General features: G+C 54.1%; 9 protein-coding genes across 9 annotated transcripts; 6 read left to right on the top strand and 3 right to left on the bottom strand.

The window, feature by feature from the left end:
* Positions 1 to 364: 364 nt before the first annotated feature.
* On the top strand, positions 365 to 1078 carry PG997_008402 (phosphatidylglycerol phosphatidylinositol transfer protein; the record flags this gene model as incomplete). The annotated part of the gene is made up of 3 exons (XM_066812717.1): positions 365 to 567; positions 684 to 900; positions 971 to 1078. 3 exons carry the CDS (start codon positions 365 to 367, stop codon positions 1076 to 1078), a joined length of 528 nt encoding a protein of 175 aa, XP_066668059.1.
* Positions 1079 to 1544: 466 nt separating this feature from the next.
* Positions 1545 to 2143, bottom strand: PG997_008401 (V-type proton ATPase subunit F; the record flags this gene model as incomplete). Its single annotated transcript, XM_066812716.1, has 4 exons — positions 1545 to 1685; positions 1754 to 1891; positions 1961 to 1996; positions 2087 to 2143. The coding sequence occupies 4 exons, from the start codon at positions 2141 to 2143 to the stop codon at positions 1545 to 1547; spliced, it is 372 nt and encodes a 123-aa protein (XP_066668058.1).
* A 755-nt stretch (positions 2144 to 2898) lies between these two features.
* Positions 2899 to 4400, top strand: PG997_008400 (uncharacterized protein; the record flags this gene model as incomplete). Its single annotated transcript, XM_066812715.1, has 2 exons — positions 2899 to 3150; positions 3219 to 4400. The coding sequence occupies 2 exons, from the start codon at positions 2899 to 2901 to the stop codon at positions 4398 to 4400; spliced, it is 1434 nt and encodes a 477-aa protein (XP_066668057.1).
* A 741-nt stretch (positions 4401 to 5141) lies between these two features.
* PG997_008399 (uncharacterized protein) lies at positions 5142 to 6335 on the top strand (the record flags this gene model as incomplete). The annotated part of the gene is made up of 2 exons (XM_066812714.1): positions 5142 to 5928; positions 5989 to 6335. 2 exons carry the CDS (start codon positions 5142 to 5144, stop codon positions 6333 to 6335), a joined length of 1134 nt encoding a protein of 377 aa, XP_066668056.1.
* PG997_008398 (uncharacterized protein) lies at positions 6296 to 8035 on the top strand (the record flags this gene model as incomplete). The annotated part of the gene is made up of 1 exon (XM_066812713.1): positions 6296 to 8035. One exon carries the CDS (start codon positions 6296 to 6298, stop codon positions 8033 to 8035), a length of 1740 nt encoding a protein of 579 aa, XP_066668055.1.
* A 529-nt stretch (positions 8036 to 8564) lies between these two features.
* PG997_008397 (uncharacterized protein) lies at positions 8565 to 8909 on the top strand (the record flags this gene model as incomplete). Its single annotated transcript, XM_066812712.1, has 1 exon — positions 8565 to 8909. The coding sequence occupies one exon, from the start codon at positions 8565 to 8567 to the stop codon at positions 8907 to 8909; it is 345 nt and encodes a 114-aa protein (XP_066668054.1).
* A 306-nt stretch (positions 8910 to 9215) lies between these two features.
* PG997_008396 (3-isopropylmalate dehydratase) lies at positions 9216 to 11632 on the top strand (the record flags this gene model as incomplete). Its single annotated transcript, XM_066812711.1, has 2 exons — positions 9216 to 9315; positions 9393 to 11632. The coding sequence occupies 2 exons, from the start codon at positions 9216 to 9218 to the stop codon at positions 11630 to 11632; spliced, it is 2340 nt and encodes a 779-aa protein (XP_066668053.1).
* Positions 11633 to 11980: 348 nt separating this feature from the next.
* On the bottom strand, positions 11981 to 12931 carry PG997_008395 (Isoflavone reductase-like protein IRL1; the record flags this gene model as incomplete). Its single annotated transcript, XM_066812710.1, has 1 exon — positions 11981 to 12931. The coding sequence occupies one exon, from the start codon at positions 12929 to 12931 to the stop codon at positions 11981 to 11983; it is 951 nt and encodes a 316-aa protein (XP_066668052.1).
* A 1238-nt stretch (positions 12932 to 14169) lies between these two features.
* On the bottom strand, positions 14170 to 17357 carry PG997_008394 (uncharacterized protein; the record flags this gene model as incomplete). Its single annotated transcript, XM_066812709.1, has 6 exons — positions 14170 to 14293; positions 14355 to 15063; positions 15174 to 15995; positions 16048 to 16488; positions 16581 to 17162; positions 17261 to 17357. The coding sequence occupies 6 exons, from the start codon at positions 17355 to 17357 to the stop codon at positions 14170 to 14172; spliced, it is 2775 nt and encodes a 924-aa protein (XP_066668051.1).
* Between the last annotated feature and the right edge of the window lie 806 nt (positions 17358 to 18163).

Genomic DNA, 18163 nt, shown 5'->3' with positions numbered 1-18163 from the left:
CGCATGTTCTTTATTGCAGTCAGATGACGTCCACTGCCCGGTCTTCGCCTCCATCGCCCATTGCTTAGGGAGGTAGCCACTGCTTGTAGCACTCCCAAATCCCCACCTCCAGCGGTCAAGTCAGTGACTGTTACAGGCCGGCATACAGTGCATGCTCCGCTATCATTTATCACTATCTCGCAGTCCACTGCAAGATCTGGGGACGCCTGACTGACCTCCCATCGTTGCTTTATACACCCCAACACCAACAGCTCCTCCGAGACATCTCCCAGTCTCATCATTGGACCAAAACACGCACGCATACACATACACTTAGATACCTGAATACCCATCCAGCCAACTTTCTTGCCATCAGTAGTTCATCATGAGATTCAATACTGCCACCTGCCTGGCCGTTTGCGCCTCGGCTGCCTCCGCCCTGCCTGGCTTCTTCTCGCAGGATGTTACGGCCGCCGACGATAAGCCCAGCGTCCCGGGCTCCAACCCGCTGGTCTACTGCAACGCCGAGCACAGCAGCGACATCGTTTCCATCACTTCAGTCGATCTGTCCCCTAACCCTCCCGCGGCGTACGTGCGACCCAGCGAATGGTGCCCCCCAATCCAGCCAGGCCATCATGTATCATGCAATGGTAGCGATGCACTCATGTAAACCTTGATGCTAACAGTTCTGCCCACTAATGCAGTGGCTCTACCTTGGAGATCAAGGCCACCGGAACCGTCTACGAGCCCATTCTCGAAGGCGCTTACATCAACCTCGTCGTCAAGTACGGCCTGATTCGCCTCATCAACCAGGAGGTCGATCTCTGCGAGCAGACGGAGAAGGCCGACCTCAAGTGCCCCATTGAGAAGGGCGTCCTCAGCATCACCAAGTCGGTCGAGATCCCCAAAGAAGTGCCCCCCGTACGTTGACCCACCCCTCTCCTCCGCGCCCGCCTTTTGTGCTTCGTACGTATGACTGACCATCCAACAGGGAAAATACACTGTCCATGCCGAGGTCCTCAACGCCGATGACAAGCCCATCACTTGCCTCGAGGCTACCGTGCAGTTTGGTGGAAGCAAGAGCGACAACGAGCTCTAGATTATGATGGCCGCAGGATGTTTCCACTCACGCGGCAAACACCGTATTGTACCAGCATGACTCGAAGAAGTCGAAGATTTGGCATCATAAGCATATTTGATTTCAGGCACTGTTTGAACGGGAATAATGGATTTATGCTACTGCTCTGTATCGTTTGTGGTGCACAGATTCTGAGTTTGTTTGGCTTCGATTTCGTAATTGATGTTCGTGTTAATCGGTGTATTTGACAAGGTCGGAAATATACAAACAATGCACAGTTATTGATATCCTAGAAGAGTCGTCACTCGTCTCATAGCGTGGTAGAAATGATGATATTTTCGATGCTCTCCATACACGATCTGAAAATGTCACTGAACAGTTGCACGCCGGAAACCAAGTGTGATGTCGAGCAATGCTGCCTCCCAATCAAGTGATCCATGCCACTAATACTGATATAACGCGCGTCCTGTGAACCGATCCGTCAAGCTTACTCTCCAAACAGTCTCCTCACTCTTCTCAGTACGCTATCTTTCTCGGGGTCGTAGGGGTGCTCTTTGCTGGGGATTTCCAGAACTGTAGGGAAAGCGGCTGTGTACGTGTCAATTCGATGCCTGATTTTGTCGGCGATCTAGAAATGTAACCGGTCAGCACTCCGTTCTTCCTTCCTTTGGGCCATCAGCCGATCAGTGAACTGACATGTTGGTTGATCAGGACGATACCGATGTCCTTGCGCTGCTCGGTGAAGGACTCGAATGCGGCCTCGATGGCAGACGTCTCCGTCTTGTTGTCCACGACGAGGAAGTTCTTCTGCGAATCGGGCGGGTCCGTGACATGCTATAAATCGTGCCGGCACATATCAGCCAGCTGTAATCAAAGGATGCGAATCGAGACAGATGTACTTACGCCGATGCCTGCCAACAGAAGACCAGTGACCGAGTCCTTTGGGTGAGAGTTGGTTAGCATTCGATGCGCGGGAGGAGCTCTTTAAAGTGTGGTTCTGCATGACGTCGCTCGTTCTCGTAACCATACCTCGTCGCCGATGACGGCAAGGAACTGCCTGTCCTTGTAGTCTGCCGTGGAAGCCATGTTGCCTTGACTTGGAAGTGTAGAGGAGCCGCAGGGTCGGGGGGCAGCCTCGTCTTCTTCGTGGTGTTGTTGTTCGGTATGTCGGTTGAGGGAGTTGTATGTAGGTTGATCGCAAGCCAGTGCTATATCTTATCCATCAATCGCCGAGTAATAGCTCAGTAGGTAATTGGCTCTTGTCCAAGCTGCTAAAGCGGGCATGCTGTAGGCTGTAGCATGTAGCAGGTTGAGCTTACCTAAGGCATCTGCTCCCCCAGCTCTCAGCTCTGCTGGTCGGCAGGTCGGTCGGGCTTCAAGGGGCTGGTTTAGCGGGCTCCCATCCCACCTGCCCCCCACCAAAGCTCGCTAAGTTGCAGCAGCAAACAGCAGCAAAACAGCAGCAAGCAGAAGCAAACTGGGGGCCATAACGAGCCTAAGACAACACTGAGTGGACCCCTAGGGGATGCAGGTACCGCCCCGACAAATGAAATTCCCTAAGCAACCGCATCCAGTCGGCAGCGCGTGCCTAGGCTATTGAATATTTTTAATGATGCTGTTTCTGCGAAAACAAAGGACATTCTGACGACGCTTGTCTTTTCACACTACTTTGGCCGATCACCCCTTGTCAAGACGTTGCATCAACGGATTCTCTCGGGCTCGATGGACTAAAGTTGGCTGGTTCCATCACACCTGCGAGTTTGTGCAACTCTTCTCAGGCACCATCTATCACCATCCCGTTACGATCGCCCAGGAGTATCTCACAAAGCTCAACCATCATCATGCCGCCCGCTCGACTGGTGCGCAAGCGGCCGCTCATGGAGCGCGTCAAGGCTTCGCTGAACGTCATGGACCTTTTGCTCTGGCTATCCGAAGAGATCGAGACACGCGATTGGGATTCCAACGTCGTGGGCACCCAGTTGGGACTTGCATTCAACTTTGCCTTCCTGATTGCGCGAGCGAACTCCGGACGAAAGAGCACTGCAGACGATGTTTTCGGCGATGAAACCGACGCCGGATGGGTGGTCTTTCTGGTAAGTCAAAGAAGAAGAAGAAAGCGTCCGAGATGACTCACTCATCTAACTGCTAATACGTTGCACAGGTCGGATCGATCGTCTGGTTTCTCGTAGGCTTCGCGACACTGAACGCCTTCTACACCATGAACCGTACCCGAAAATACCGAATGTTCGAGGCAGACGTTGAAAAGCAGCAGAACACCCCGTCGGCACACCGTGTGCGCGTCCAGTCTTCCCCGGTGGCGTCTTCACCGCTGCGCTTCTTGTCACATATGATAAGCCCCGAGAGCGCCGAATCGAGAGCTCACCCGGACCGTACTAGAGATGTATGGGAGCTTGCAGTGTGGGATCCATTGCCCATCTGCCTGCGCCTGTTTAGCCTGTTCAGCCCAGGCCACGTGCTAGTATATTGGATCTTCCTGCCTTTGGAGCCTCTCGATCCCAGACCCAGCGTTACCGTTGTCAAGTGTCTGTTCCTGCAAGTCATATTATCAGGTCAAATGTGGCTCCTGCAATCCAGATTTTCTCAGCAGAACAAGGATACTTCGATTATCCAGAAGGAAGTCATGCGCGAGTACGACACCAAATTTGTGCACCCCCGGCTCTATCCTACTGTGAGAGATGCATCCACTCAGCTATCTCAAGACGACATTGGGAACGAACAGGAGGCTGTCGAAGTCGGGACACCCAGCACGGTCCTGCGCCGAGGCTTCCGCACAAACCCCAACCCCAACTATGCCAAGCATTTTGACCCTGACGGAGATGTGACACCGGCTCGGCCTAGCACAAGGGGTGTTCCAGGCCGAGGGTTATTCACTCCGCGAGCTGCCGCCCCGAGTCAGAACGATGCCTTTGCGTCCAGTGTCAGCAGTCGACCATCAGTCATGCGGCGCAGTACTCCCGGCTTTCCCACGACGGTGAACCCTACTCCTTCGCGCGCTGTGTCGACGACCTCTACCACCCAGACCCAGACCCAGCCCCAGGGGAATGGGGGCTACCTTGGCATCCACACGCATCCTAGTTCACCCTTGAAGAAAGCCCCTAGCTTGGGCGACCTTGGGTTCAGATCGCCGCGGAACAATAGTGAGATGGCCAAGCTTGAACAACTCCAAGCTTACCAGACGCGCGACCGCAGCAGCAGTCCGCTCAAAAGTGCCAGGAAAAGCGCAGGGACTACATCATCGTTAAACCAAGCTGCGAACAATCCTTGGGCCAGGCAACCACAAAAGAGCTACGAGAGATATCCCTCCATGTTTAATAATTATTAGAGCACACAAGATCGCAAGAGACTCGATCTAATTCGGTAGCGCAGGAACACCTAGGGTAGCATTCATCGGCGTTGTGTGGTTTGTATTCTATGTCAATACAGAGCGAGATGCGCACTTTCCATCTGCTAATGACATGCATTTCCTTGTTCTGAACTCCAATCCGAGTCGTGATATAGTGTGAGCCTGTTTTGAGACGCATGTCAGTGACTTGTCAATATAATCTTCAGCAGCTGTAAGCTTCCTCACAACCAAGCCACCCTCTGCCCCTTCAAATAAGAGAAGTATGCATGTAGTTGGTGGGTAGCGTGTCAAGCTGCTTGATATTTCTTTCACTTCTCAACTCCTAGCCACTGTACAAATGTGCATGGCCTCCTATGATGGAAACAGAAGTTCTGGCTGTTTGCAATCATATGCTTGACCAGAGGGAAGGGGCAAGTAGACTCCCAACAGTCAGCGGGCACTGGGTGTAGTTTGTTTGGCAGGCACGAACGGTGCGTACTTGGAGATCCGACATTAGCTTTTGATATAACATTAGCTTTTGATATTTGCCTCAAGCTCGCCGAGTAACTCTTTGTTTTATGTATCCTTTACTAATCGGGGGTAGATGGCTGCTACTGGGGATTCCTTCTCGTGATCTCAAAGTTTACACCAGCGCCATTACTATGCCTCATCCTCCGTTCCCGCATGCATTAGTTACGAATGTCATCGCTCATTTGATTGGGTATATTCTATTTCTCAAGCATGGGTCGTTCTGGGAACGCGAGTTCTCCCCATAACAATAGCATCTCGAATCGCAAGAAGGCCTCGTCATTCACCGGTTTCCTAGGAAAGCTCCTCCCGACTCACCGCCCTGAACAAGGAGGTACTATTCGTAGCTTGGACGACAAGAGCACCGAGTCGGCCTACCGAGACGTCGGGATCAACCCCGAGGCATTGAATCACTGGAATATACCAAAGGACCTACCCATCTGTCGACGTCTTGAACTTGAAGAAGATTGCGTCCCCAGTTTTTCTCGCAGACCAGAACCTACACGCCCGAGGACCAGTCCCGTACCAAGACGTCTGTCTACTCCTTTTAAGCGACCGGACCGACGTTTATCTGCCGCGGAGACGCAACATCTCTTGAGGCGAAAGCATCGCGAACTCAAAGCCAGTGGAGACTGGCTCGGGGTCACAGGAGCCAACCCACATACAGGCCAATATAACGTATTGACTCCGACAGAAAGCGTCAGCTCAGAACTCACGACACCTTCGACCAGGTTAGAGATGAGCAAGCTCACCAAGACCGTGCGGCAGGCCGAGCGCAATTATGAAAAGGCGAAGCGAATAGAGGGGGCGGCAAAGGAGAAGCACAGGATGGAGAAGGCACAGTTGAAGCTTGACAAGATCGAAAAGGCGAAGGCGGTAATCCAGCAGCAGCATGGGTCACTGGAGTGGAAGAAACACGGAAGAGAGTGGTCATCGGTCAGGGAACCTGGACTGAGCCCGATTGCCCAGTCGTTTACGAACACTGAGGAGTCTGAGAATCGTGAGTCTAACATATCCGCGCATAAATACTTATGTAGCCAGCAGTACTAATATCGCACAGGTTCAGAAGGACATATAAGTGAAAACGAGTCTGTTATAAGCTGTAAAGAGAGTAAAGGCAAACAACCGGTGAGGGCATCCCCCTTGTCTTCGTCACGCCGACACGAGGGCGGCAACAAGCTCCGAAAACGACGGCGAAATGCGGAGCCATCGGCAGATACCATCATCCATACGCCGCCGCGCCAACAAAGCGGGATTTTGTCTTCACCCGGTCAAGACCCTGAGGATGGTGGCACAAAGCCGGATGCTCAGGTTTCGAATCCTCTCCGAGCTGGAAAGCATTTTTATGGGGACGCCGGCGCCGAGCCATGGATCCAGGGAGGCCCGGCACAAACCAAGCTACAGTGACCTCATCGTTGATGATCCATCAGAACGAGAGATCCCACTCTCTCAACATAACATCCCAGCAGGATCATTTCGATGGATTGGTAATCCCGGATTATCGCCTGGGAGCCGCAACACCCCGAACGGCGCATGCAGGACAATGGGGACCGCCAGAAGCGAACAGTGGGTACCCCTCGCTGCCCAGCCAGAACGACGAGTGCAACTCGAACGCCCACATGCCTCGAAACCAGTCCATCGCCGTAGCTACAGCGATCTCATCCCAGTCGACGTCGAGAGAGCTCACGAAGAGTCCCTCCGCCGCCGCCCAAAGGTTGGGCCGAAGCCAATCAGCCATAGATCTGGCGGAAAACACACGCGGGCCTCAACATCATCCAGCCCTATACCCCCGCGAGTATGGCGTGGGCCGTCACCCGGCAAACAGCCAAGTGGGCGCCAGAAAGATGACAGCCCTGGAGCCATTAAAAGCCCCGGCTCGACCACGGGCGGCAGACACTCATGCCGACAAGGATCCGGCAAACCACTCGCCAGATTGCAACCAAGAGAGGACTCGCCATGGCAAGGAGACAGCGAGCAAGGCAGAGGTCAGCTTAGACGAGAGCAGGGGGAAGACCATCAAGACAGGGTCCTTCCCAGACGAGATGCCACAAGAAGCAGAGGACGAGCGCACACGCGGGTGGTCGACCGAGATTATGGAGACCATGAAAAAGACGGACAGGACAAGCCAGAACAAAGGATATGTTTACACACCCATCACCACCACTACTGGCTACGCTCACGCTCTGCCAATCCAACCTATCTCGGGGGCAACGGTAGGACAACTGGACGGACACGCGATAGGCGCTCCCGACGCTCCAGCGACTCGGAGCTTAAACAGCATGTCGGCTCGAAGCCTAAACAGCATGTCACCTCGACTATACGTCAAGTCGACCAACAGAGCAGGGGACCGCACGGCACTTTCCCGTCCCAGTACAACGCAGAACGGCTCGCCGAGACACGGATACAGCCACTCGGTTCCCATTTTCGGTACTGCATCGGCCAGGATTGTGGAAATACGCCGGCCAAAGTCGCCAGAAGGAACACAGTCTCGACTAGCCCTCGGAACCTTGAGGAGCAAGAACGGAGAGAGCAGACCAACCCAAAGAGCTCCATCACCGCCGAAACGCCAAGTCGGTGCAGCTCAGTTGAACGAGAAACATCGCGAGGCCACCGTCCAAGGGGCCGCGCGTACAGCAATGGTGCAGTCACAGGCGAAAGCATCAAACGTCCAGATGGCTCCCCCAAAGAGAAAATTGAAGAAGGAGACCAAAGACAAATTGCCCGACGAAAAGGACAAAGGCAAGGGGAAGAAGAAGGAAAACAACGACGAGTCGTCCGACAAGAAGGAGAAGGGCAAGGGAGAAGCCACAGACGGCTCGCAGCCTAAGGCGCAAAAGTCGGACGCTATCAACACTCTACAAAGGATAAGCTTGATCTTTGCCAGTTGGGTATGGGCGACTCTCCATTATTGGTGGGATGTTATGCACCCTGTGTTCGATGGCGAGAGTGACCTATGGGAAAGACGCCATCGAGAGGAGAGCACATGGGCTGATGTGGGGGTGTTCCTCTTTGCGGGCGTATCTTTGATTGTAGGCTTGGGCTTGGGTGTTCATGTCGTCAAGACTACACGGAGTCTCTACCAAACGGTGTATTACAGCAGCTTGTAGGGTGTACCTCTAGGGGTGGGGATGCATGGCCGGTACCGGATATCGGCGCCCAGTCTCCGGCGAAGTGGGGGAGATTGGACGGGATCGGGCAGGAGATCGGGCAAACGGGCGTTTTTGGCATCGGAAGCAAACCGACTGGAAGGGGAAGGTGCTTATCAGGGATCCTGTTGTGTTATACCAGTAGGCTTAATATCACCATGTTATCTCTGGTCTGTGGTCTCTGGTCTGTTTTAAAACCTATCGTCTTGGTGTTGTTGCCGCAGGACCGGACTCGTTCATAATCGTCGGCACTGGTCGTTTACCGACTTTTTCTTCGAGACGTCCATCTATCGCAGCAAGTGGATCGAATGTAAGGAGCTACGTCCACCGCGGACCCGGATTTAGCGTACCTGGCTGTTTTTCTTTTTTCTTTTTCCTTCTTTATTTCCGGGTTGCCCGGGGAAAGACAGAAATCAAGAAGAGTCAGGAAGTATGTACCTAATGGCTTCTGCCTTCTCTATGTCGGCTGGTTCTATTCCCGAACCCAATCATGGCGGAGAGCTCGCGTATGAGATACCGTCCAGTCGGTAAGCGGCTAGACTCGGATTGCGAAGGTTCGGCTGCATGGCCCAGTGTGACACGGCATGTGAAGAGAGGGATCATCTCGGACCCTGGCCAGCCCTGGCCAGATCACGGCGATGCAGTACTTCCTGTATGTAGTATGGAGAATTTGGAGATGCGGAACAGGCAGCGGGTGGGGTTGGCCAATGGCAAGGCCTGCATTGCCAATGACGTTGCCCAGATCTCCAACCAAGCCCTCGAAAAGAATCCAAAACGCCTCGACGCCCCTCCCGACGTCGGAGCCACCATGCCAGCGGCCGATTGCGGCGTCTGAAAGCCCTCGCAAAGATTTGAAGCCGGGAATATCTATTTTAGTATGAAAGGTTACTGCTCTATCCTGCTTGACTTGCTTCCAATTGATTCATCCAGTTTGATTTTGACACAACTGTCGTTTTGGAGGCATTCTCCCCTCCTTCCTCTCCCCAACAATTCAACATCGCTCCTTGGGTCTTTCCACTCGAGGCAATATACCCCAATATCTCTTTCCCCCTTTGACCTCCATTCTCAAACCCTCCTTTCTCATTTACACAGATTACGAATAGCAAGGAGGCGACAAACAAATAATTAGAATTCTCCCAAGATGCCGGCTACAGACAGCGCGCCCGCGTCTCTGTACGACAAGGTCTTCGGCTCTCATGTTGTTGATGAGAAGCTGGATGGCACAGTCCTGTTGTATATTGGTAAGTCGGCAACTGCCAATCCATGCTCCCTTGGTCTTGGTCGATGGCTCGAACTCTAACCGTTGTGCTGTAACCAGATCGCCACTTGGTCCACGAGGTTACCTCCCCACAAGCCTTTGAAGGCCTGAAAAATGCCGGCCGCAAGGTCCGGAGACCTGACTGCACCCTCGCCACCACGGATCACAATGTCCCTACCAAATCCCGAAAGGGCATCAAGGACATTGCCACCTTCATCGAGGAGGACGATTCCCGCCTGCAGTGCGTGACTCTCGAAGAGAACGTAAAAGACTTCGGCCTCACCTACTTCGGACTTGGCGACAAACGCCAGGGTATTGTCCACGTTATTGGGCCCGAGCAGGGCTTCACCCTGCCCGGCACCACCCTCGTCTGCGGTGACAGCCACACCTCCACACACGGCGCTTTCGGTGCCTTCGCCACGGGTATTGGTACGTCCGAGGTCGAGCACGTGCTGGCCACGCAATGTCTCATTACAAAGAGGAGCAAGAACATGAGGATACAAGTCGATGGTGAGCTGGCTCCTGGTGTCAGCTCCAAGGATGTCGTCCTGTATGCCATTGGTCAGATCGGTACCGCTGGTGGTACTGGCTGTGTAATCGAGTTCTGCGGCTCTGTCATCCGCAGCTTAAGTATGGAGGCTCGTATGTCCATCTGCAACATGGCTATCGAAGGTGGTGCCCGCGCTGGCATGGTCGCCCCTGACGAGGTCACCTTTGAATATCTCAAGGGCAAGCCCCTTGCTCCCCCTTACCCCTCCGCCGAATGGGACCAGGCCGTCGCCTACTGGAAGACTCTCCAGTCGGACCCTGGCGCAAAGTACGATATCGATGTCCAGATCGATGGCAGCGAGATCGTTCCTACTATTACCTGGGGAACCAGCCCCGAAGATGTCGTTCCTATCACCGGCGTCGTCCCCGACCCCGAGTCCTTTAGCAACGAGTCTAAGAAGAAGGCTGGCCGCCGAATGTTGGAGTACATGGGACTCACTGCTGGCACACCCATGCAAGATATTGCGATTGACAAGGTCTTCATTGGATCTTGCACCAACTCTCGTATCGAGGATCTGCGAGCCGCAGCCCAGGTAGTGAAGGGTAGGAAGAAGGCCGATAACGTGTTGCATGCCATGGTCGTCCCTGGTTCCGGTTTGGTAAAAGACCAAGCCGAGGCTGAGGGCCTGGACAAGATCTTCACGGATGCTGGATTTGACTGGAGAGAAGCCGGATGCAGCATGTGCCTGGGCATGAACCCTGACATCCTTTCTCCCAAGGAACGATGCGCTAGCACGAGTAACCGAAACTTCGAGGGTCGCCAGGGTGCCCAGGGCCGTACTCATCTTATGTCGCCTGTTATGGCGGCAGCAGCGGGTATCGTTGGCAAGCTCACAGATGTGCGAACCCTCACACAGTACAAGGCTAGCCCCCACATCGAGGCTTTCCAGCCTCACTCAACATCAACACATGGCAAGATTGACGAGCGAGTTGCTACCGACGAGAAATCTCGAGAGGAGCTTACCGACCAGCCCCTTGACAGCTCACCTACCACCAACCACATTGTATCAGATACGAAGGGCTCTCAAGGACTCCCCAAATTCTTGATACACCGGGGTATTGCTGCGCCGATGGACAACAACAACATCGACACCGACGCAATCATCCCCAAGCAGTTCCTCAAGACCATCAAACGAACCGGTCTTGGTTCCGCGCTCTTCAACGACTGGCGCTACCTTGAAGATGGATCACCAAACCCCAAATTTGTTCTTAACCAGGAGCCATACACAAATGCCAAGATTCTGGTATGTACCGGTGTCAACTTTGGATGCGGAAGCTCCCGAGAGCACGCTCCTTGGGCTTTGCTCGACTTTGGCATCAAGTGTGTAATCGCTCCCTCGTTCGCCGATATCTTCTTCAACAATACTTTCAAGAACGGTATGCTGCCTATCCGGATTACGGACCAGGCCGATTTGGAGAAGGTGGCCGCCGAGGCTCGTGCTGGGAAGGAGATTGAAGTCGACCTGCCGAACCAGGTTGTTCGTGACGAGCAGGGCAACGAGCTCTGCAAGTTCGATGTCGAGGAGTTCCGCAAGCACTGCTTGACGAACGGACTGGATGACATTGGTCTTACTATGCAGCTCGAAGACAAGATCGTTGAGCACGAGAAGAAGGTCAGCCAGGAGACTCCGTGGATCGACGGGTCTTCATACTTGAGGAGGAAGGGCCAGGGCGGAAAGCTGGCGGCCAAGGCCGTTCCAGTCTCCAAGACCAACCGTGGAGAGGAGATCAAGAATCCCATTGATTGGTAACACAAGGCGAAGTTACCAAAATTTTGTTACGATTATCATGTTCCAACGTTTACACGCGCAAAAGTTATTCTAGGGCATTTGCTATAACAAGCCCCGTTAATATGATTTGCCCAATGCAAACTCAAGCTTTGATTTCACCCTGCCCTGATGATACGAATCTGTCATGTATTTAGTGGGATACAGCTGGGAAACAGCCACTAGCAAACAAGATGATGCAGATGATAACACCTGTACGCGATATGGCTTTATTCGACTAGACTACTCCGACGAACTGAGAGCTATCTTTCTCAAAACTCTCGGGCCATTAAGGATAGGTACGTTGAATTTTCGCAGTATTCTAGCGCCCGTCTATACAACAACTTTCGTGATAACTTCGTCGATATTTTCTTCCCTTTTTAGGCCCAACAGCTCATAATCCACCACCTTGTCGTTATAATCACCGCCATACCCTTCGGCGAAGGTCAGGGGGAACAGCAGCATGGCCTTGGCGAACGGATTCCCGTTGGACTCCTCTGCAGTGACATGCCGTCGGACGTCCTGCTCGAGGCTCTGGTTCTTCACCTGCCAGTCCTTTTCAGTCGTCCCCGTGACCCGGAGCACGCTCTCAAAGAGGTCGCGCTGCGACGCCCGGAACGAGCTGAAGTAGACCCACGAGTTGCCGTAGCGCGCCGCGAGCTCGTCCTGGGGCAGGGCCAGGAGCGCCGCGAGGCTCTTGCCGACGCGCTCGAGGGTCGCGAGGTTGGCCCTCGCGGTGCAGTCGCTCCAGAGCGTGGCGGACTTCTTGTTGACGTCGACGCCGAAGAAGCCGCCCTTGATGCAGAAGTCGAGCCAGGGGTTGTTGACGACGCCCAACCAGCGCAGGCCCAGCTCCTCGGCCAGCGCGCGGTACTTCTCCTTGGCCGCCATGAGCAGTGCGCCCACGTCGGCGAACAGTTTCTCGTTGGTCCGGTCCGAGCCGAACTCGCAGGGGACGACCCAGGTCACGCCCGCCTGGGCGGCGGCGCGCATCAGGGGCTCCTGCGCGTCGTACCCGCCGTGGCCCACGGCCAGGATCAGCACGTCCTGGCCCCGGAGCGCCTCGGCCAGGAACGCGGCGTCGTCGTAGGCGCAGCGGTGCACGTGGGCCACGCCCGCGGCCGTCAGGATGTTGTCCTTGATGGACTTGGAGCCGGCTCGCGTGATGACGGAGACGGTGTGGATCCCCTCGACCAGCAGCGCCGAGAGGATCGCGGAGCCGAGGTTGCCGGCGGCGCCCACGATGGCGATTTTGCGGGGCTGTTTGGGGAGAGGAGGAGACATGATATTTATAACGATATGATAGTCTTGCTGAGTTGGATATTGCACCTTTTTGGGATGATGTTGATGAAGAAACGTACTTGCTGCTCGAGTCTACGTTTGAAATGGCAGTGACATGTCTCGATTTCAGGCGATTCGCGTGACTTATATATATGTATCTGGTTGGGTGTTAGGTGTCTCAGTGCATTCGGCAGTGTCAGTTTCCATAGACATATTACTATCTACAACTCAAACGCACGCACGCATATACGATGATGCTTGCCTCCATCTTCCCCTTTCTTGCTCTTGGCTTCTGAAAATGTGCTTGCTCCTCTTTCATCCTTCCGTGATGGCTCGGCAATCCGAGGAATGCCGAGTACCTTTTCAGATTGGTCATCAAGCACAAAGGGGGCTGGCTATAAGGTGCTACTACCTAGCAAGCCACGCCGCGCCATGCCGCGACCGGTTTAGTGTCTGCGGGTGAGTTGGCATCGTACTCATCAAGGCAATCCTATTTTCGCGGCACAGCTGATTTATGAAGCCGTAACTCATCGTTTGGTGGTTAGTAATAAGACTCAGTGGTTACTATTGTGACTTGCTACTATGTTTGTATTTTCCATCACGAGGTAGCTGACAAATGGCAGACAAGAAGCACTGTTTTGGGAAAGTATAGTAGTAGATTGATCACTTTCCAGCTATGGCTAATATCGCTCTTCCTCTCTCCATAAAGCCCGCGGCTGAGTAGGGTAAAGGCAAAGTCTTCAGCTGACTGATCACGTCCGTCCAACCCGTCCTAGCAGGGGGGCCTGACAAAGACAAAAGGCTTTCTCTGCACTCTTCTCAACTTCTTGGCAACATCTGGGTTGACTAAAGCAGGCCAAGTGAGCCTCAGTAGATATTCCCAATCAGCAAAAGCCAAGCGCTAGCAAGATCCATGGATGAAGGTCTGCGTACATGGCGGTCGATGCCCGTGCTCGGCAGTGCAAGTTCTCGCTGCGTGTTTCCCTTTTTATCGTATATGTCCAGTTAAACACCCATGTGCTCGCCTTCCTCTCGTAATCATACAACAAACCTCCCAAACACCGTACAGCTCTCCTGCTCCGTGCTAACCATCCTCCTAAAGTACTATCAGTAAATAGATTGCAACCGTCGTTGGGCTGCTGGTAGGATGGATGGCAGCACACGCCCGAGAAATGCTGCATACTTTGGGGTATCTTTCGCATCTATCCATCGTAAAAAGTCGTAAAGACAACCAATCAAGTCTATCGAGACTCTATAGGCCAGTGTGAACTTGTGTGAACCAAATCCTCAGGGTCGAGTAGTTCAGCGTCGGATCGAAGCTTTCGGTATTGCGTGGTAACTACCCACAAGACCTTGCCCGCCAACCTGACGCAACCAGGGGTGAGGGCAAAAATCCTATTTTACCCTATCTCGGAATGTCACATACTCGCGCATACGACTCTGGTGTTCATCGCACCACTGGGACCATTTCTTGCGAACCTCGTGGTCCTGCTCGACCTCGTTCTGGTAGACACGGGCAATATCTCCGCCGTGAGCAGCGTCAAGCCAGGCCAAGCCGAGTTGCTGACGTCGCAGTTTGTACTGCTCCTGTCGAGCAACAAAATGGTCTAGAACCTTCTGGTTGAAGACTTCCCATTTGTCCATGTAGTTGCCAAAGTCTTGGGCGTACTTCCTGAACTGCGTCACGCTAGGTCTAATAGACGGGACGGCCATCGTGGGAGGCAGTCGTGGTGCGACCGGCGGCGTGGGGAAATCAAGCGACACACCCACGGGCTGCTCCCGCTCCAGAGGAATCGTCTCGGAAGGTTTGCTGTCAAACGGCAATGTCGACTTGAGATCAGCGAACGATTTCAGGCCCGTCGGGGCTGGTTCAGCAAACGGTTCGCATTTCTTGAAGTCGGCAAAGGTGGTTAGGAATTCTTCAGAATCTTCTGAGCCGCCGACGGGAGCCGCAAAGGGATTCGCGCTCGCAGGGGCTGAATTCGACTGCATATCTCCGCGTCCGGCCCCGGTTGCATTCGCTGCCTCAATGGTCGAAGTTGGGCGCGGAGGTACAGGAGGGGCAGCTCCTTCCACATGTCCTGCCCGCCACTCAGGTCGACTGGGTTCCACGTGAATGTTACGCACCCCATTAGCTGGTCCCTTTGGCGTAGCGTCTCCATTCTCCGGGGGGTCAATATCCATGGCGTTCGGGCTGTCGACACCAGTCGGGGTTGGGGAATCTCTCGCCATCCGTCACTAGAACTACTCTCTTCGTCTTCTACCAGCCCAGCGGTGCCCATGGTCATCTTCACTGGCTTGGAATTCTTCCTCGAGGGTGCTCGGCGAGTGGGCGATCCTGGGACACTCTTGGTCGGCTGAGGGACAAAGTGCTGAGGTCCTATTTTCTCACTCCATTCTCCCGCAGAAAATCCTGCCTTGGAGACCTCCTCTTCACTTTCCTGGGTTGCGGGCATTGGATTGGTGGCTTGGCGGGGTCGCGGAACTGGTCTGGCAGGCGACCGTCCAATCCGGCTACCAGAGCGAGAGCCCTTTCTGGAGGGTGTTGGTGAGCCTACGGATGGGCCACCCGCCTTGAACTCCCATCCATCCTCATTCTGGTCGTCAACAAACCTAGTGTCGATGTTCTCAGAGCTGCCGTTGGCGCTAAATTGGGCTTGGCCTGGGCTTTGAGCAGAGGTGCTGGGATCGTTGGAGAAGGTGAAACTAGAGTTTAGGTAATCAGCGCCAGTCTTGAATTCATCGTAAGTGCCAAACAGTGTGTCACCGAAAAGGGCCGCCGCATGTCCCTCGAGCGTTGTGGGGTTCAAATTCTCCTTTGCAAGCACTTTCTTGAACGGACGCCGCTGGAGCATCTCAGGATTTACGACTCCACTTGAAGTGCGCATACCAGAAGCAGCTTGAATATCCCGAGCCTGAGCCTGGACCTGGCCACTGTTGCCAGTCTTGGTCGTTTGCCCGCCAAGTGAGCAGAACGGGGAAATATAAGGGTGACGGGAACGGATGAAGTATGGTGTAGTGGGAAGTGCATACACTGATGGGCCAGCGCCTGTGCTGGCTGTCGAAGCTAGATGGTGTCAGTACGATGTCTAGAAAGGGTAAGACAAGGGTCGACTTACGTTCAGTGGTAGGCTGACCGGGAGGGGCGGTAAATGGCTCAGTTGTCGAATCAGTCGTGCTAGGGCGCGGCTTATAGCGATCACTAGCTCGTGAAGGGAATGTGTTGCCGTTATTGGCAGTTCTTCTGCTGCCAATGTTCGCCGCATTACTGGCTCTACCAGAATCCTCGGATCCTCCATCATTACTAGAAGTCTTGGGTGTACTGGAGCTACGCGGCCGCTGTGTTGGGAAAGGGAAGGTGTCAGTACCCAGATCTTCGCCGCCAGCCTTTCGAGATGATTCCCGGGTGCTCTTGGCTCGACCTAAGCCAGAACCTTCTTCGTGTAGACTAGTCTTCTCTCCGCCAGGGGTATGATAAGGCGTGCTTCGATGTCCGTCCATGTAGTTCTCCCGGAATTGAGCCAGTGGGTCAGGTGGTACTTGAGCGGAGGAATTACGAGCTTTTCGTGCAGCGCTTGCGGACATCTCGTTGAATATGTTCGTGTGGGTGCGGTCGGTAAAGTAGTTCTTGTTAGGAGCCGGGGTTCATCACCCAAGCCGGGAGAGCGCGGGGTGTACCCGGCCCGTCTGGCGCTGTTTCCAAATGAGGCCTGTGCCTTCTGTTTCTGAGAGGCTGCTCTGGGGATACTGGGCTCTGGCTCGGACGCTTTACTTTCCCGCGTGGCAGAAGTCGGCGCCCGGCCAGGGGTAGGGGGCGGAGGAACTGGTCTACCGCGCATGCTCTCCCAGGCCTGATAGTTGCTCCTAGCGTCGGCGCCATCCTTGCCCGAGGCGGTCTTGCCACCACGTGGAACGCTGCCGCCAGTGAAGTTTGAGTAGCGATGAGCCCCCGAAGTTGGGCGGCTTTGCGCCCCCGAAGCTGGACGGCTTTGCGCATTGTTAGTGGCAGGGGCCCGCCGAGGGGGCGGCGGGTATGCTTTCGCCGCATCTTGCCATGGATTCCCGCGTACTCCAGAAGCGCCTGGGTATCTCGACCTACTACTACGTAGCGTATCGTCGTATTTCCTTCGTTGCGTCTCATCGGTGAGGATCTCATGCGCCGATTGGATGATTTGGAACTTTGAATTCACTTCGGCTTCTCTACCGGGGTTGCGGTCCGGATGGTACTTGAGTGCTGAGGAACAGTTGCAACGATCAGTGACATGTTCTAGAACGGTCTGCTTTGGGGGTCTTTGTATCATGGGCTGTTGCGAAGTAGCACGCTTCACTTACCAAGTTTCCTGAACTGCTTCTTGATCTCATCGACCGATGCAGTGGGCGAGACCTCAAGGTCCGCATAGTAGTTGCGGGTCGGGTCAAGCTTGGGCATCCTGGCAGTGTGTCGGGTATGCCGGGCCCGGAGAGCTTGAAAATAACGATACTCGGCGATGTAGGTAGAAACCTAGCATCCCGGACTCCAAGGCCGTAGTTCCTCCTACGCTCCACTCACGTTGCAGCCACAACCGCACGCCGAGTGTATTTTTGCTGTAAACCTTTGATGTTGAGGACAGGTTCCCTTCAAAGCGTGCGAGGGTATGGAGGGCGATTCGGCTCGCCGAGGTTCTGGTTGAAGTCTGCGAGTGTTGTACGGCGTGAATGGTGAGAAGCCCACGGCGACAGTGGTGGCGGGGGTGGTGAAGGGATGTTGCAATCCGAAGCAAGCGCCGCTGAAGATGATGCAACAGATAGAAGACCCAAGCCTTGACTTGGGGTATAGATCAGATAAAAGGTAGCTGTCGCAAGTCGGCGGGCATGGAACTCAGGTTTTAAGAGAGAGAGAGAGAGAGAGAGAGAGAGAGAGAGAGAGAAAAAAAAAAGTCGGATATGGGAAGCTACTCGAGGGTCAGCATTGAATGCAAGGTGCTTGCGAGCAGGGACAGGGACGGCAGTGAAGTAAATAGAAGCTTGTGAATGCAAGCGAATAAGCTACTTACAGTGTGCAATTTGCCAAAGACGGACTTTATTCGGCCAGCATTATACCAAATACCGGCCCAGATCTTTTCTTGCAGCAATACAAAAGAAGGCAATAAGACGCAGCAGCCTCGGGCGAAGTGGTGAAGTAAAGAAAGGAAGCTGGTTGATTGATTCCCTTTGCTCGATACGACGTTGGGTTGGGTTGCCCAGGTTGCCCAGGGT

This window comes from Apiospora hydei (genome assembly GCF_038363865.1).
Source record: "Apiospora hydei strain CBS 114990 chromosome Unknown utg000006l_segment0_segment0, whole genome shotgun sequence".
NCBI classification, from domain to species: domain Eukaryota; kingdom Fungi; phylum Ascomycota; class Sordariomycetes; order Amphisphaeriales; family Apiosporaceae; genus Apiospora; species Apiospora hydei.
Note: the sequence above shows the minus strand (reverse complement) of the source record. Positions and strands in the feature narration are given on the sequence as shown.